Source organism: Zootoca vivipara, chromosome 1 (assembly GCF_965207765.1).
Source record: "Zootoca vivipara chromosome 1, rZooViv2.hap1.1, whole genome shotgun sequence".
Classification (NCBI taxonomy): domain Eukaryota; kingdom Metazoa; phylum Chordata; class Lepidosauria; order Squamata; family Lacertidae; genus Zootoca; species Zootoca vivipara.
The window spans coordinates 8,220,507-8,238,704 of NC_142582.1; the positions used below are offsets into that span (position 1 = coordinate 8,220,507).

The 18,198-nt window shown below is 47.1% G+C and overlaps 1 protein-coding gene across 2 annotated transcripts in view; it reads right to left on the reverse strand.

The window, feature by feature from the left end:
- Positions 1-18,198, reverse strand: part of NRP2 (neuropilin 2) — a 214,894-nt gene that overhangs the window by 155,055 nt on the left and 41,641 nt on the right. For both annotated transcript variants that reach the window (XM_035137736.3, XM_035137744.3), the window contains exon 2: positions 15,886-16,063. In XM_035137736.3, coding sequence (XP_034993627.3) covers positions 15,886-16,063 — 178 coding nt within the window. The remainder of the gene's footprint in view (positions 1-15,885; positions 16,064-18,198) is intronic.

Consider the following 18,198-nt stretch of genomic DNA (forward strand, 5'->3'; position numbering starts at 1 on the left):
CGGCTTCAAAAGCCGCATCTACGCATGTCCAGAAGTGCATAGAAGCGACTTCCGGTGTCAGCCATTTTTGGTGCCCATAGATGGGCGGAGTGACACCGGAAGTTGCGTCGACGCACTTCCTGACATGCGTACAAGCGACTTCCGAAGCTGCTGGCGGCCATTTTTGGTGCCCATAGAATGGCAAAGCGACACTGGAAGTTACGTCGACAGAACTTCCGGTGTCACATGGCTGCCGGTCCCGGATTCTGCAGTCCGGGACTTGGAAGGTAAGCATCCTGAAAGCTCTAAGCCTCAACCTCTCTAAGGCCCTGGACTGAGGCAATGTTAGAGCCTAGGCACCCAATCCAGACTCGGGGTGGATTCACTTTCTGGACGGCTGGGAGACAGCTGGGAATTTACTCCTGCTGTTCCACTTAATTCTGGAGTGTGTGGGAGACAGAAAAACATCCTCCCAGATGCTCAGGTACAATGGTACCTTGGAAGTTTGACTTCCAAAACGTTTGGAAACCAAGGCATGGGCTCCGATTGGCTGCAAGAAGCTCCTGCAGCCAATTGGAAGTCATGTCAGACGTCCGGGTTCCAAAGAACGTTTGCAAACCGGAGCACTCACTTCCGGGTTTTGCGGTGTTCAGGAGCCAAAACGCTCAACTTGCAAGGCGTTCAGGATCCAAGGTACGACTGTACTGATTTCTTTTGAGAATCACAGAAGCTGCCTCTTCCTTCATTTTTTTCTTTCTGCTCTCTATTCCTCCTCCATATGCTGCTGATGTTTTGGCAGCAGCAGGAGGCAACACAATGGGGCAGGGGCAGATTACCTGACCTCCCAGCAGGTGAGTCGCTGCTGTTTATCGGGAGGAGTGAGGCAGCACTGAGCAAACATGGCGGCAGGAACACCAAATGGGCTCCATTTGTGCGTTTGCACCACACAGAGGTAGGTTACCGCTGCATTGCTCCTACCCTTCCTAGTAAACAGTAACTTACCTGCCACACCAGAACATCCACTACATCCGTGCTTTGGTATCTCTTTTAGTCTCACGTGAACATCCCCTTGCTACCAATGGTGCAAAGTGAACTAAGTGACTATTCATACAGGGCTGTCTCTAGGCCTGGGCTCGGTGGCGCAATGCGCCAGGGCGCCTGGCCACCAAGGGGCACCCCAGCATTGGCGGGACGCAACGGGCCACTAAGCCCTCTGGCTCCTCCTCCGCTGCCGCCTTCTCTCCCTCGGTCATGGGAATCCCCTCAGCCGCAGCCCGCCAAGCCGCTGTCGCCCTGCTGCGTTTTGCTTGCCCTCCGCGGAGGGATGCTGTGCATGCGTGTGCGGTGTGACTCCATCTGAGGGAGCCACGAGGGCGGGGCTGAAGCTGGGTGAAGGCTGGGCAGGACTGGGCTCCGGCGCTGTGAGCGTCGGACAAAGGCCACGCAGGCCGTGTCGCCTTGCATCTCCCGCGTCTTGGCCGCCTCCTTCCTCCCAGCAGGAGACTTGTGAGGTGCCTTCGGCAGAAAGTGCGGAAGGAGTGTGCACCTGGCGGCACTTTCAGGTGCGACTCTCCTTTAGGAGCAAACTGTACGCAGGGTTGAGGCATCCAACAGCAGCCGGCCGAGCACCAAAGCAGAGCTGCCGTTCTTGGAGCCCCCCCCATCACCACCCCCCGCAGAAGCTTCCCGCTCCACTGCCTGACACCCCTCTCCCGTTTCTCCCGTGCAGGGGGGGCGGCAGCGGCACCTTTGCGCCACGGCGCTGGATGGGCTCAAGACGGCCCTGTATTCATACTTCTTTTTTCAAAACACAGGGCCAACGTTGCTCCTAGTATAATGTGCTTTCAGCACAGAGACAACTCCTAAAACAATTTTTAAACCATTATGAAACTATCACAAGTATGCATGCTGATATCCACTGACTTTTCACATGCACCAACAAATCCCACATAGAAAACCCCACCAAAAGAGGGGAACCACAGAACTTTATAGGTTCCATCAACTGCAGAAGGGAGCAGACATCTGAAAGCAGATAATCTCCTTGCCAATATTTAGAAAGCTTCTTGAGTTAACGCCACTTAATCCTCAAGTAGCAAGAAAAGAGCAGTGTGCTAGGATTAGCTGAGAAATAATTCTATTATTACAAGAATGCCTGAAAAATTCCCTCTTACAAGCAGTAGAGAATAGACACCAACAACTGCCGTAAACACTAGCAAATTTCTCTAGTGGTATTAAATAATCTCAGTAATTGGTCACAGATTGTTACAGGGTTGCCACATCTAAGACTGCACATATTAGATATTTCTTACAGTGAAATGTAAGATTTCTGTAGCAGCCAATTTAATTTGTGTAATCAAAACTAGACACACACACACCCCGGCATGTTTGATATTTGATGAATTACAAAGATTCGTATTTCCTGATCATTTCTACACATCTTAGTCCAGAACGAGATGCTAAAATGGTAACTGACAGGCTACTGGCAAAAACAGCAGCTTCACATCTTATTCCAGGATATATTTCTCTATTCCAAAATTCTGCATTGTGGCAAAAGGAGCTTGCCACTCCACCCTGTTGAAAGCTTTTTCTGCATCAATGAACTTCAATGCAGCAACTTCCTTTGTCTCCTTGCGTTGGTTAATTATTGATTGGCCTCTTCTAGTGTCGCCTGATAATTGTCGTCCTCGAAGCCAGATTGCTCCTGATGCACATTATTACCAGTTACGTATATTGTTTAACATATTAGCCTACAGCAACATATATTATAATCCGGACGTAAAAGTGAAATTTATATACGTGTTAGGGTCTTTCTCTGGTTGGTGTAAAAACATAGTTCTTCTTTACATCAGTAGTATTAGATAAATACAGATCTCTAGTTTTTTAAAAAAACTTTTTAATCATTTTTTTCATTATTCTGCACTGGCTTCTGCATCTTACAATTTCTCGTAGAGTGAAATAGTCTTTTTTCATTCTTTGGTAATAAATACATTGAGCTAACTGTTTTCTGCTTTGCTTCCATTTTCAAATATTTTTTGTTTCACAAAGCTCAATGCTCATGCAGTTCTGTATGTGTTGACACTATGCACTTAAAGCATAGGCTTAGTTCATTGGAGATTTTAGAATCAACTTTTTAATTATATATAAATTGTACTGCTGGTATCCAATATTATTCATACTCAGACTAAGAATTCAGTTGGTCCTCTCTGGATCTGTCTTAGTTAGATACCATCCTAAGTCTTCAATTTTATATATTAAGTTTTGTTTATTCTTATTGAATGAGCAAATATTGAAGTAAGCAAATATATTAATAAAAGGCCTCCGCCAAAATAGGCTTTGTTTGCATCACAAATTACCTTCCCGTCAAACCCGGCTGAATAATTTAACAAAAAGTATTCCTGCACTTTTCTAACTGATTTCAGAACAAACTTCTGATCTTCCAACAACAATAACAAAGCAAAAACCACTTTCCAGTTTCTATCATCACCAGCAATTTTACAAATTATACACTTAATATTTACATGAACAAGATCTGGCGGGGGAATGCAAACCAGCTTCCACCAAATTTATAAGAACAAAAAGTTCTATGTCACGTCAAAATAATTTGTTTAAGTTTGGAAAACATACACGGACAGGGTATATATAACAAGCCAGATGTTTTCTTTAAAGCAGGGAGAAAACTCATCTTATCTTCAGTTGTATAGTTTATATTTCTAGCAGCAGTTCCAATTCTAGAGATGAATTTGTATTGTTTCCCAAACGTTTACACAGCAGCTAATTATTCAACAATTTCCAAAACAGGGGCTAATTATCCGCCAGTAATTACTGCCTCAACTGCTCTCTGACCTCAGCTGATGGAAAGAAATCCGTTTGCAACATTGCATTCCTGTGCAGAAGGGAGCCAGCAAAAGCTGGATGGTTTGAAATTATAATTGTCATCTGATGTCTGGGTATGCGTGTGTAGTCAACTCATAACCATCCTTCTCTGACTCACTATTTTATCTTCTGCTTCCTTCCACTTAAGCAACCTAAAAAGGGTTACAAAAATAATAATAATCCAGATTTACGTAAGATGCACCCACAGCACGTTACAAAACTGGTATACAAGTGTGCCCCCTGAGTCCACCACCATCATTTCCAGAGGGTTGGGAATGGGACCCCCATAACAGATTTTGGGGGTGTGCAAAGGGAGGAAAGACGCCTGCTTCTTGGGAGAAAAGCAATGACAAACCTAGACAGCATCTTAAAAAGCAGAGACATCACCTTGCCTACAAAGGTCCGTATAGTTAAAGCTATGGTTTTCCCAGTAGTGATGTTTGGAAGTGAGAGCTGGACCATAAAGAAGGATGATCACCAAAGAATTGATGCTTTTGAATTATGGTGCTGGAGGAGACTCTTGAGAGTCCCATGGACTGCAAGAAGATCAAACCTACCCATTCTGAAGGAAATCAGCCCTGAGTTCTCACTGGAAGGACAGATCCTGAGGCCGAGGCTCCAATACTTTGGCCACCTCATGAGAAGAGAAGACTCCCTGGAAAAGACCCTGATGTTGGGAAAGATGGAGGGCACTAGGAGAAGGGGACGACAGAGGATGAGATGGTTGGACAGTGTTCTCGAGGCTACGAACATGAGTTTGACCAAACTGCGGGAGGCAGTGCAAGACAGGAGTGCCTGGCGTGCTATGGTCCATGGGGTCACGAAGAGTCGGACACGACTAAACGACTAAACAACAACAACAAAGGGAGGAGAGAGAAGATACGTTGTGGAAGTGGAAGTCCCGGTGCAAAGAGGACAACTTTGCTGGTTACAACCAATAGTATCTTAGTAATTCTTACAACAATCTTGTAAGGTAGGGCAACTCCATATAGCAGAAAAGTGAGGCTGGGAGATAATGTCTTACCTGAGTTCACTGAGTGAGTTCATTCAGTTTTCTCAACTTAAGACATGAAATATATGCCTCTCATTGCAATGATGATGGGGGGGCAGCCCGCTGCTAGCACCTTGTGCGTGTCAAACTACCCCTCCAGAGCCAGTGTGGTGTAGTGGTTAAGAGCGGTAGACTCGTAATCTGGGGAACCGGGTTCGCGTCTCCGCTCCTCCACATGCAGTTGCTGGGTGACCTTGGGCTAGTCACACTTCTCTGAAGTCTCTCAGCCCCACTCGCCTCACAGAGTGTTTGTTGTGGGGGAGGAAGGGAAAGGAGAATGTTAGCTGCTTTGAGACTCCTTCGGGTAGTGATAAAGCGGGATATCCAATCCAAACTCTTCTTCTTCTTCCTCAAACAGAAGAAAATGGCATCAATAGGCTCCAAAGGAACTTCAAAATTTGGCAGCAACTGGAAGAGGTTCTAACATCTGGAAATCAGTTGTGCCATTCTTTCGGAGAGAACATTTTGCAGACGTGGGCAGTCAGAAAATCATCACCTCATAACTTTTAAGTAATGCCAGTGCAAATTGCTAAGGCATTCACCAGTTTCTGTTAGTTTTCTGCGAAAGGTACGGATTCTCCAGAGCCTTCTCTATTGACTTCTCAGAGCTTGCAAGCGACAGTCCTCTTTCAACAAGGCTTCTAAAAAATTTATACCATCTGGTATCTGTCTTAAATTTGAATCGATTTTATGTATGTGCTATTGGATGTTTTGAACTGTTTCTGTATTTCTATATATTTATAATTGTTTTTATATCTGCAATTGTTTTAACTTTTTATTTATTTATGCAACTGTTTTGATGTGTAACAAAATTAAAAAAAAATCCTTCCAGTAGCACCTTAGAGACCAACTAAGTTTGTCATTAGTATGAGCTTTTGTGTGCATGCACACTTCTTCAGATACACTTTTTTGATGTGCGTTATTCCCTTCCCTGGGCTGTCACACTACCTTAAATGTTGGCAGAGCCTGGACCTGAAAAGAACTACTGTTGCAAGATTGGATCCTGTACTGGTGAAAAATCACCTGGGGAGAGGAGCTGCAGAGAAACAGTGGGTGACAAAAAAAAAAGGATGGGAATACTTTTATCTGTGTTTTGCCAGCATCTGAAGACTTCTCTGTTTAAACAAGCCTTTGATTTGGTGGCTGCTTAATTTTATTAACAGCTAGCCTTGGTCTAAAGGCCTTGTTTTAAAATGCTCTTTTTATTCTTAATTATGGGAATGAAAGCTTGGGCAATGGGTCGTTCCCTCCACCCTCTGCAGTTCCCTGAACTTCCCCCACCCTCCAAAAATTAAACTCCAGAGGATCAGGGTGAACTATCCAATGTTGTGAGCTACAGGGCTGCAGCAGACAGAAGAGGGAACTGGCCCAAAATCAGGGACAAGAATCTCGCACTCCAACCAAGCAAGATACCTCCAACCTCTGTGGGGCAAAGTTAAAGATCTGCTGTGGGAGCTACCTGCTACTTGCCAAATACATTGGATACGGCCCCTTTTAAAATTATTTTTTATACTTTGTTAGCAACTTTGGGTGCATCATTTCAGAGGAGAAATGTAAGATATGGAGGTTTGCCAACCTAGCAGTTCGAAAGCACATCAAAGTGCAAGTAGATAAATAGGGACCGCTCCAGCGGGAAGGTAAACGGCGTTTCCATGCGCTGCTCTGGTTCGCCAGAAGCAGCTTTGTCATGCTGGCCACATGACCTGGAAAAACTGTCTGCGGACAAACGCTGGACCTGATGGTCAGGGAGCCCCTTTACCTTTACTTTAGCAACTTTGGGTGCATCGTTTCAGAGGAGAAATGTAAGATATGAATGTTTGCTTGTATGTATAAATGAATGAATGAACGGTGCTCTCCCAGCTGCTCCTTTGCCTTGGAGAAGCAGTAACCTGCATTTGGAGATATGTGGGTTGAGACAGAACATGTAGCTCAGTGACGATTTCCTGCCCTTATGCCGATAACATCTGCTAGTGAAATCAAAGCAAGCAGTATGACCTTATCATATCAAGGAGGGTATTTGAAGAAATGGCTTCCCGAAAGCTATTACAGTATAGCTCAGCTGGTTCAGTCAGAGGCTTCAACAGGAATCTTGAAGAAGTCATTCATATACCTAAGAGCTAGACATGCTTCTTGGAGTAGACCTCGCCGACTTCAGTCTGACTCACTTCTAAATTAAAATGCTGAGAATCGCACCCTCTCTCTCTCTCTCTCTCTCTCTCTCTCTTTGTAGACTGCCCCACTGGATCCAATTTTCCCATGTATGAACCTTGGGCAGCAATATTCTGTAACTCAGTTGTGATGTGTTGGCAAACTGTGAAGACTGGATATTTGAGAGAATCAGATACAATGCCATAATAAGATGCAATCTAGTGCAGCGATGGGGATCCTGTGGTCCTCTAGCTATTTCTGGGCTACAACTCCTATCATCCCCGACCACGGGACATGCTTGCCTGGAACCAATGGGAATTCGAGGGCAACGGCATATAGAGAACCACCGATTTGCAATCCCTGGTGTAGTGGATGGGGTCCGGAAAAATGACGGCTACAGAATGCCTCTTCTTGCATAGCTTATAGAAGAAGGGCCCTTAAAACAAGCTGGGATGGAATAATTAAGCAGCAACATTAACACACTGAAAGAAGAGAGAGGTTGGGTTTTAAATCAATGCTGTTAATATACTCTGGGGGCAGCTGATCTATTTTCCAGGATCAAGACAGCTGTTTTAAAGAACAATGCATAATATGCGTAATGGAAGCTACATTCAAAGTCTGCTTTCTCAAGCCTCAACACTACTAGGCTTTCAAAGATTTGGTCACTATACAGCAGGATGATGTGCAACATCATTTTCCTCCCGGTCCTTTGTTGTTGTTTAAACAAAAGCACACTTCACTTTGGGGGTGAACACCCCTGTCTGGAATTCCTGACAGACGCCATCAACTTTTCATCTCGTAATATCCCTTTGGCTATAGCCACCCTTTCTCAACAGCCCCTTTGGAGAACCTATGGTCCCGAGAGATCATGTGTCCTCTTTTGGCATGTTACCACCAGAGGGGGCTGCAAGCTACACATGCGAGTAGGAGAATTCCAGAGGCAGGATGGACGCTGGATTGCTCATACAGTAATTCAATTGAATGTCATGTTTGGTAAATGATGACGGGGAGGGGAAACATGCTGGGCCGTGTTGTTTTTTATGGATCCTTTCTTCGAAATGTCTTTGTTTGCAGAGAGAGATTGAGATTGAGAGAGGAGAGAGAGACTGTTCCACTGTGATGTGGCACAAGCATGTTTATGCAAGACAGAGTTGGGATGAAAAGCCCGCTGAACACCCAATACAATTCTTCAGCAGGGTGATTAGTCTAGTGTGGAGCAGTGGGTGGGACGTTTTGGCGGCATTAATTCAGAAATTGGACGGGTGGGGAGGTGGGTGAAGAGGAGCGATGATGCACACATATGAATTCCAAAGCGAAACTTTGAATTTGAAAGATGCTGTGGGAGGGAGCGAGGGAATGGAAAAGGTGGGCCCTTTCTGTGCAGTGATTCACATACCGACGAGGTTTCAGAGTCAGACTTTCCAACGTTGGCAGCAGGCAATGGACCAAGAAGCAGCGATCATAGAAGAACTGACTGGGCAGGACAGCTACGTGACCAAGGGGGTCTTTCTTTTGCGAAAGGGGGGGGGGCAAATAAGTCACCACCATCCCCCTCACCCTTCTCCAGGGAGGCTTGCCCAAGTCTCTCCTGAGATCAAAAATAAACCTTGGCATGGGCAGGACGGCGGGGGCTTTTTTGCCCAATGCAACGTGACAGAATGGCAACCTTTTAAAATGCTCATTTCAAACTAGATGCCACTTCCCGGTTCAGATAGCAGATACCCAATCCTCATGGCACGGGGGGGGGGGGGGCTGAAGAGCAGCCGTAGGAAAACGGCAGCTGCACTCGCAGGGAGAAATGGCAAGCAGACGGGGGGCTATTACAGTTATTTCCGAATAGTTTGGCACGCCTCTAATCAGAGCTTCTGTCCCCCCCACCCCTTTCCCCTTTTGCTCTTGGTTTACTGCTGTGTCATTGCTTCTGAAGGGCAGCAGAGCAGACAATGGCTCAGCTTCCGACCTTCATTTGAGAAAAGTGCCCGTCCTGCAAAGTATTAAGGGTCCCGGCTGCGCCTATCGCGAACACACACAGGGCACGATAACAGGAGGAAGCCAATTTTCTTGTTTTTTGAAGTGCTTCCCAAAACTAAGGAGCTTTCCTGGAGCAGAAATGGAAGCCGTAGGGGTGAAAGTCGCTTCGATTGTGCCAAGTCGATTCCATTCATGGTGGGGAAGGGGAAGGCAGAGTCTTTTCCTAATAGAGAGCCCTCCCCTTTGAGATTAACTGTTTGTTTGTTTGAATGAATGAATGAATGAAATGTGCCCCCACAAAAAAGTGGACCCAAAGGACTTGATTTAACCTGTAATGGCAGTCCTGCAAATCACACCTTTGCCTGCAGAGAATGCAAAACTAGACCTGTGCCAAATATTTCTCAATCTGTGTTTTTTTTTTATTAGATGGAAACCATTAGCCATTTTGACGGGGTAGAGATTTTCGTTTTGTTGACTGCTTCACTGGCATTTTCTTCCTATGGCTGCTATTAATTTCTTCTTTCTGAATTAGTCACACGGCTTATGCCACCAAATCAGGGATCATACAGAGAATGGGTTAACATCACAATATGCTACCAAGCCAATCAGTTTTGATGTCACCTGGGGCATGAGGCTGTTTGAGGTTAAGGGCAAAGGAAACGAATAAACTAAACACTTTGCTGAAAATATGAAGCCATTTTCTATTTAGCCATAATGAAAACTACATTAAAATTAATAATAATAATAATAATAATAATAATAATAATAATAATAATAATTTATATCCCACCCATCTGGCTGGGTTTCCCCTGCCACTCTGGGCGGCTTCCAACAAAAGATTAAAAATACATTAAAACATCAGTCATTTAAAACTTCCCTAAACAGGGCTGCCTTCAGATGTCTTCTAAAAGTCAGATAGTTCTTTCTCTCCTTGACATCTGATGGGAGGGCATTCCACAGGGCGGGTGCCACCACCAAGAAGGCCCTCTGCCTGGTTCCCTGTAACTTCGCTTCTCGCAGGAAGGAAACAGCTGGACCTCAGTTTCCAGGCTGAACGATGGGGGTGGAGACGCTCCTTCAGGTATTCTGGACCGAGGCCGTTTAGGCTTTAAAGGTCGGCACCAACACTTTGAATATCTTGTAATATCTGATTACAAGTATCCGTCTTTGAAGGATTAATATCTTTATACTATGAAACTATACTAATTTCACGCAATCACATTACAGCCCCAATGCAGCAAGGCCAATTAACATTCCCACAAGTGAATGAGTCTCTCATCATAGCACCACAAATAGTATCAGATAAAGTTTAACAGCAACTTACAGTTAACTTACATATAAGTTAAGACAAACCCGCTGTAATAAGCTTCTCTTCCCATCTATCACATCTGTCTTCTCCCAACAGACATTCTCTCACCATTTCATGAGCTGCCTCTTATTTCTCCTCTTGCATTACGTCTTAAATTTAGTTGTCTTTTAAGCCGTGTCATTTCTTTCTTTAGTGCCAGAGTGTAGATCTCCCATTATTCGTAGTTCTGAAAGGGGGAACAGCACCCTACCAGCAAAGTTATACTTGGAATTGTAAGAGGGATCGGATATTGCCAGAGGTTTATCAGTCCAAAACCTTAGCTGCAGTTTGTCTGAATTGACAAACCATGGTTTGTGATCAACCAGTAAACGAGAATGAGAAACCATGGTTTGAAACAGGCTTGCACACCACAGTTTGGAACAACTATAACTTGACACGTGTGAAGTTATACATCATAGTTACGGCTGCTGCGCTGCCTCAAAAAGCTTTTGATTCGTTGAAAGGAGAGTGTTGAACAGCTTTAAATCATGCTTTGTGTTGGTTTATGGTTAGCAGAAACCATGACTTGATGTCTGAAATAAGCCCATGGTCTTGCCATGCAGAAGAACGCGCCCCCCCCCCTGCTGTTTTCACTTGCATTGCCTTTGGTGGTTCCTACTAGTTTTAGAACAGAGATCAGGACACTATAGACCAGGCATCCCCAAACTTCGGCCCTCCAGATGTTTTGGACTACAATTCCCATCTCCCCCAACCACTGGTCCTGTTAGCTAGGGATCATGGGAGTTGTAGGCCAAAACATCTGGAGGGCCGCAGTTTGGGGGTGCCTGCTATAGACCATTGCACTGCTTCATATTTGTACTGGAAGATGAGAGAGAGTGAGTATTGGTGTAGCCAGCCCATCAAGTACTATTTCCCACTCCTTTAGAATAAACAGGATGTAAAACCACATAGAAAAGACTGCAAAAGATAACACCCATTTGTAGATGCCCAAGAAAAGCTGAACATTTTAGACAGCCTCTCGACCACAGACGTTCTAACAGACCCAGGGGACTACCTCATTAATTCATGCTTTTAATGGTGCTCGCTGAAGCTGTTAATTATTTCTTACTAGCTGCTAATTGTTTTTCTTGGACATCCAGCTCCCCAGTCTTACATTTCACCAAACGCAGCAGAATCTGTCGTATTTGCGAAAGAAATGAGGAAACACCTTGTCTTCTTATGGGAATGCACATTATAGCAGCAGAATCTACAAGCAGCCCGGGGGGGGGGGGGTGTCAAGAGCAGAGCTCCTGAATTTTTGGTTTAGGAGAAGAAATCTTGGCAACATTTGCTTTAAAAAAGCTCCATTCTCCTGCACATTTTGGTAACCCAGCCAGAATCTGATTGTTGCAGCTAAGAGTTACAGCAGGACTGGCCAATGGACTCCAACTCCCAACACCTCCAGCCAACATGAGCAGCAGTCATGGGTCATGAAAGCAGTTGCCTAGTAACATCTGAAGGGAGCAGCATTGGCTTCCTCAAAGTTACAAGGCCATACAATACAGTGGTACCTCGGGTTAAGAACTTAATTCATTCTGGAGGTCCATTCTTATCCTGAAACTGTTCTTAACCTGAGGTACCACTTTAGCTAATGGGGCCTCCCGCTGCCGCACAATTTCTGTTCTCATCCTGAAGCAAAGTTCTTAACCCGAAGTACTATTTATGGGTTAGCAGAGTCTGTAACCTGGTTCTCAAACGCCTTGCTACTTGAACAAATTGGAACTCAAACACTGCAAACCTGGAAGTAAGTGTTGCGGTTTGTGAACTTTTTTCAGAAGCCGAACGTGCTCCGTTTTGAGTGTTACGCTTCTGTTTTGAGAGTTACATAGAGGTCTGTCTGTTTTTGCTATTTATTTTGCATTTTTATTTTTGCGGCTTGTGTGTGTGTGAGAGAGAGAGAGAGAGAGAGAGAGAGAGAGAGTGAGTGAGTGAGTGAGAGAGAGAGTGAGAGAATGTGTGGAACCCAGTTCAGCTACTGATTGATTTACTGTGTGACTGCAGTACAGTGGAACCTCGGTTTACGAACACAATTGGTTCCAGAAGTCTGTTCATAAACCGAAGTGTTCGTAAACCGAAGTGAACTTTCCCATTGAAAGTAATGGGAAGTTGATTAATCCGTTCTAGACGAGGAAAAACACCCCCTAGAACGGATTAACCGCTTTGCTCCGATGCCTTCGCGGAGGCTGGGGAGCGTTTCCGCGACTGGGCTGCAGCCGCGAAAGCGGTCCCCGGCCTCCGCAAAGATATCGGAGCAAAGCCCCAGCCTCCGGAAGGCATCGGAGCCGGGACTTCGCTCCGATGCCTTTGCGGAGGCGGTCCCCGGCCTCCGCAAAGGCATCTGAGCGAAGTCCCGGCTCCGATGCCTTCCGGAGGCCGGGGAGCGTTTCCGCGACTGGGCTGTGCAGCCGCGAAAGCAGTCCCCGGCTACCGGAAGCCGGGGACCGCTTTCGCGGCTGCACAGCCCAGTCGCGGAAACGCTCCCCGGCCTCTGGAAGGCATCGGAGCGAAGTCCCGGCGCGAAGTCCCGAAGGCTGGGGAGCGTCGCGAAAGTGCTCCCCGGCCTCCGCAAAGACATCGGAGCGAAGTCGCTCCAATGCCTTTGCGGAGGCCGGGGAGCGTTTCCGCGACTGGGCTGTGCAGCCGCGAAAGCAGTCCCCGGCTTTCGCGGCTGCACAGCCCAGTCGCGGAAACGCTCTCCGGCCTCCGGAAGGCATCAGAGCCGGGACTTCGCTCCGATGCCTTTGCGGAGGCCGGGGAGAGTCGCGAAAGTGTTCCCCGGCCTCCGCAAAGGCATCGTAGCGAAGCCGCTCCGATGCCTTCCGGAGGCCGGGGAGCGTTTCCGCGACTGGGCTGTGCAGCCGCGAAAGCGGTCCCCGGCTTCCGGTAGCCGGGGACTGCTTTCGCGGCTGCACAGCCCAGTCGCGGAAACGCTCCCCGGCCTCCGGAAGGCATCGGAGCCGGGACTTCGCTCCGATGCCTTTGCGGAGGCTTGGGAGCCGCGAAAGCAGTCACCAGCCTCTGCAAAGGCATCGGAGCGAAGTCCCGGCTCCGATGCCTTCCGGAGGCTGGGGCTTTGCTCTGATGCCTTTGCGGAGGCCGGGGACCGCTTTCGCGGCTCCCCAGCCTCCGCAAAGGCATCAGAGCGAAGCCCAGCCTCCCCGAAGGTATCCGGCGCTCCGATGCCTTTGGGGAGGTTTGGCCTTCGCTCCGATGCTTTCGGGGAGGCCGGGCCTTCGCTGCGGGCCTCCAGGAGGCATCGGAGCGAAGGCCCGGCCTCCCCGAAGGCATCGGACACTCAGTAGACCTCCGGCACCTCGGTTTACTAACTTCCGGGTTAGGATAGTTCGTAAACCGAAAGTTCGTAAACCGAGGTGTTCGTAAACCGAGGTACCACTGTACATTGTTTTATTGCTTTCATTTTATGGATCAATGGTAAAATCCATGTTAGATAGTAAAATCCATGTTAAATTGCTATTTTAGGGGTTGTTTTTAAAAAGTCTGGAACGGATTAATCCATTTTGCATTACTTTCTATGGAAAAGCACACCTTGGTTTTGGAACGCTTTGGTTTTGGAAAGGACTTCCGGAACAGATTAAGTTTGAGAACCAAGGTACCACTGTACTCCAATATAGGTCTTCCGTTCATCCTTGGGATTAATGCACATAACCAAGGCTCTATTTTTCCACTTGTGTTCTAATAAGTTTCCCTTCCAGTAACTAATGACTGCTACAAACCACTGAGAACATCTGTGCTGGGGTCGTGGGAGTTAAATACAGCGAACAGTATGCATTAATCTATGGCCTGTAGTTGCAATATCAAAGCAACACATTCAGCACTCTCTATCACTATGGGGATTGGGGTCTCACCCCACCTTACAACTGTCCATCTAGATCAGACACCCCCAAACAACTGTCCATCTAGATCAGACACCCCCAAACTCGGCGCTCCAGATGTTTTGGGACTACAACTCCCATCATCCCTGACCACTGGTCCTGTTAGCTAGGGATGATGGGAGTTGTAGTCCCCAAAACATCTGGAGGGCCGAGTTTGGGGATGCCTGATCTAGATCAAGAGACCCTGTTGTGGGTAGAGCTCCTACTTTCAGTGGTGGAGTACAGGGTCCACATGCAGGTTCATCTCCAGTAACAAGTGATGGGAAAGACCTCTGCTGGAGTCCCTGGAGGGACCCTGCCAGTCAGATAGGAAGACGGCATCTCGCCCAGCATTAGCAACAAGTGACTCCACAGGATTTACTCCTGAATCCCTGCTTAGGATCAGAGCACAGTGGTACCTCTAGGTAAAGGTAAAGGGACCCCTGACCATTAGGTCCAGTCGTGACCAACTATGGGGTTGCGCGCTCATCTCACATTATTGGCCGAGGGAGCCGGCGTATAGCTTCCAGGTCCAGCATGACAAAGCCGCTTCTGGCAAACCAGAGCAGCACATGGAAACGCCGTTTACCTTCCCGCTGTAGCGGTTCCTATTTATCTACTTGCATTTTGACGTGCTTTCGAACTGCTAGGTTGGCAGGAGCTGGGACCGAGCAACGGGAGCTCACCCTGTCACAGGGATTCGAACCGCCGACCTTCTGATCAGCAAGCCCTAGGCTCAGTGGTTTAACCCACAGCGCCACCTGGGTCCCCTACAGTATATATTTTTAAACAAACAAACAAACAAACAAACAAACAAACACCATGCTTCAGCAATAGGGCTTCCAACCAAAATGGGGTCCTTGCTAAGATGAGATTTTATATCAGCTGCGGGCAACACCAGAGACTGCTGAACTCCCATCATCTCTAACCAACGACCATGATTGCTAGGGCAGATGGGAGTGGTTGTTCAGCAACATCTGGAGAGGCAAATGCTTCCCCACTCCTGCTCTATCCTGAGCCGCTTAAATTTCCCTGCAGCTCAGAAGAAAGTGGCTTCTCCTTTCCGACATCTGTTGAACAGCCGGTTCCCAGCCATGAGAAAACTGGAAGTACCAATAACGTTAACCGAACGTGGGCAATTTGAGGCCTTCTAGACACAAGTGCTTAGTTGGACAAAAGCAAAAAAGGAGCGTTTAAGGGACGCCGGAATTTCTGAACGCAGGATGCGGTCCCACGCATTTCTCTTCAATCTCCATCCTACTCCAGAGCAGAAATGCAATCCTGGGTTGTAAATGCACCGCTGGAGTCAACAGCTTGAGCGTGAGTTGAGGAAGAGGCTGATGAGGTATAATAATGGCTCATCAGACACCCTTGTGCGTATTAATAGTGCACCATATGTGATATATTACAGGCAACTCGCATTTCGGTTCCAACCTCACACACACACACGTTTACTCCAGTTTTTATGAGTAGCACAGTACTCCTTGTAGTGCAAGATTAAAAATTAAAGGCAGCAAAAAAACTCCCATCAGCAATTGTGTGTGTGTGTGTGTGTGTGTGTGTGTGTGTGTGTGTGTGTGTGGTGAGCGGTGGTGGGGAGAGTAAAGAGAGATGAGAAAGAGGAGGTAGGGTTAATCTCTTACTTGCAGTCATGTTTCTCAATTTCAAAGTGAGGGTTGAAGTTCAGGAAAATCTTCTGGTTGGGCTCCGGAGCGTAAATGATCCACTCACAGTTCTGGTGGGAGGGGTAGTCTTGCGGGTACCCAGGTGAAGTCACATAGCCAGCATCTTTGGAATTCAGGCGGCCCCCACATGGTTGCGCTGCAAACAAATCGAAAACAAAACCTAACGTAAGAACAGGCACTGAATTTCAAACACATTTATGGCTTATTCCTCTGGGTTTGTACCAGCAGATGCCTAGGTTCTGGGCCGCATTTAAAAAAAAAGTGGTGTTTTTTTTTAATAACAGACATGTATATTACAACCACGTAAATCTCCCAAGTACAAAAACAAATCACTGGACGTTGGAAGGCGATTACAACACACCACACACAAACACATACCGCTGCTCAGACAGACCAGAAAAGGGGGAGGGGGGGAGAGAACAGCTATAAATGGGCCCAAACTACTGTTTTGTTTTAAAAAGAGAGAGAACAGACATCGGATTATTTGGAAATAGAGTGAACTGCCTTTACATCCTCCCTTCCGCTAGCTCTTTTACAAGCATTCCTGTGGCATTTTTCCATTGTTACCCTAACAGCACCTCACAAACATTGCTAGATCCAAGCTCAGTGCGGCCGTTGGAAAATGCGAAGGAGAATCCCATCCTTTGCAAAAACCGGGACAATCATGTAAAGAAGCTAGGCCAACCGATGTAAGTTTGATGCCTGTCCCTGTCTTCCGAACTCCAGCACCTGCCTGCTCCCTTCCCTGAGTTATGTGGGAGCACATAATTGGGTACCCCCCACATAGCAGTCGCTTCCATGCTTCCGTGCTGCCATTTGCTTAAGAAAGGGATCCCCTCTCCCCCATTGGTTTCCTAGCACCGAAGAGTCTACATCAGGAGTGGCTAACCTTCTTCCTCGGCCAACCGCCTGCAGACCACCTGCCAGGGCTGGATGCGGCCACTCTGTACTCTCACAAGCACCCATGGCTAGGACATGGCTCAGGAAACCCAGTCTCCCTTCTTTAGCTTCTCTGTGCAGGTCCAGCCTCCCCTCAAATGATCGACCTAATGTCTGAGAATGCAATCCCCCATCCCCATCAGGGAACTGATCCCCCCAAGAGGACTAGGCTTCCTCTCAGAATTTTTCTTTTTGCCATTGCCCAAATTGTTGGGCCAGGAGGGGGGGAATGTTTGAGGAGCCGGATCAGGCCCCTAGGCCAGGATTTAGTCACCCCGATCTAAATGCTTGAAGATGCAAGATGGGAGGACAAATAAATTTCTATAGAAGGATTGCAAAATGCCATGTGATTAGTTTTTTTTAACGTCATAACAATTACAGCAATGTGATCAGCACGGATTGAACAGTCTTCCTTTTAAAACACACACAGCGAGAGAAAGAACGAGGCCCAAATGGATTTCATCCCCCCCCCCATTTCTTCAAAGAATGCATTACTGTTTACAGGGCTCCCCATTTTACCCTCAAGAAAATACCACTAGGTATGTTAAAGGTAAAGGGGCCCCTGACCATCAGGTCCAGTCATGTCCGACTCTGGGGTTGCGGCGCTCATCTCGCTCTATAGGCCGAGGGAGCCGGTGTTTGTCCGCAGACAGCTTCCGGGTCATGCGGCCAGCATGACAAAGCCGCTTCTGGCGAACCAGAGCAGCGCACGGAAACGCCGTTTACCTTCCCGCCGGAGCGGTCCCTATTTATCTACTTGCACTTTGACATGCTTTCGAACTGCTAGGTTGGCAGGAGCTGGGACCGAGCAACAGGTGCTCACCCCGTTGCAGGGATTCGAACCGCCGACCTTCTGATCAGCAAGCCCTAGACTCTGTGGTTTAACCCACAGCGCAACCTGGGTCCCACTAGGTATGTTAGGTCAACGTTTACACCATTAACATCCTGGTCAAATGGGGAAATAAATTCAGATCCTCCCTACTTCTAGTCCAACACTCCAACGACCATTACAGACCTACGGCTCTTGCCAATTCTACCAAATAATATTGGCCTGTTCCATTTCTAAGGCCAGGCATAGGCCTGAATGGAACAAGAAATGCAGGTTCTCCACCTGCTGAATAATCATGTGTGGTTTGAGACAAACAGTTCGTCTAAACCCTGAAAACTTTGAACCGATTGAGAAGCAATCCAAGCAATGGCTAAACCACCATGGTGGCCCTTTGCAAAGCAGCACCTGCCCCGTCCAACATTAGGGCTTTGTCTGTGAGATGTCTCACGTAGGTGGGCCCACACAGGAAGCTTCTGGCACAACTTTTTTTAAAAAATGGCTTC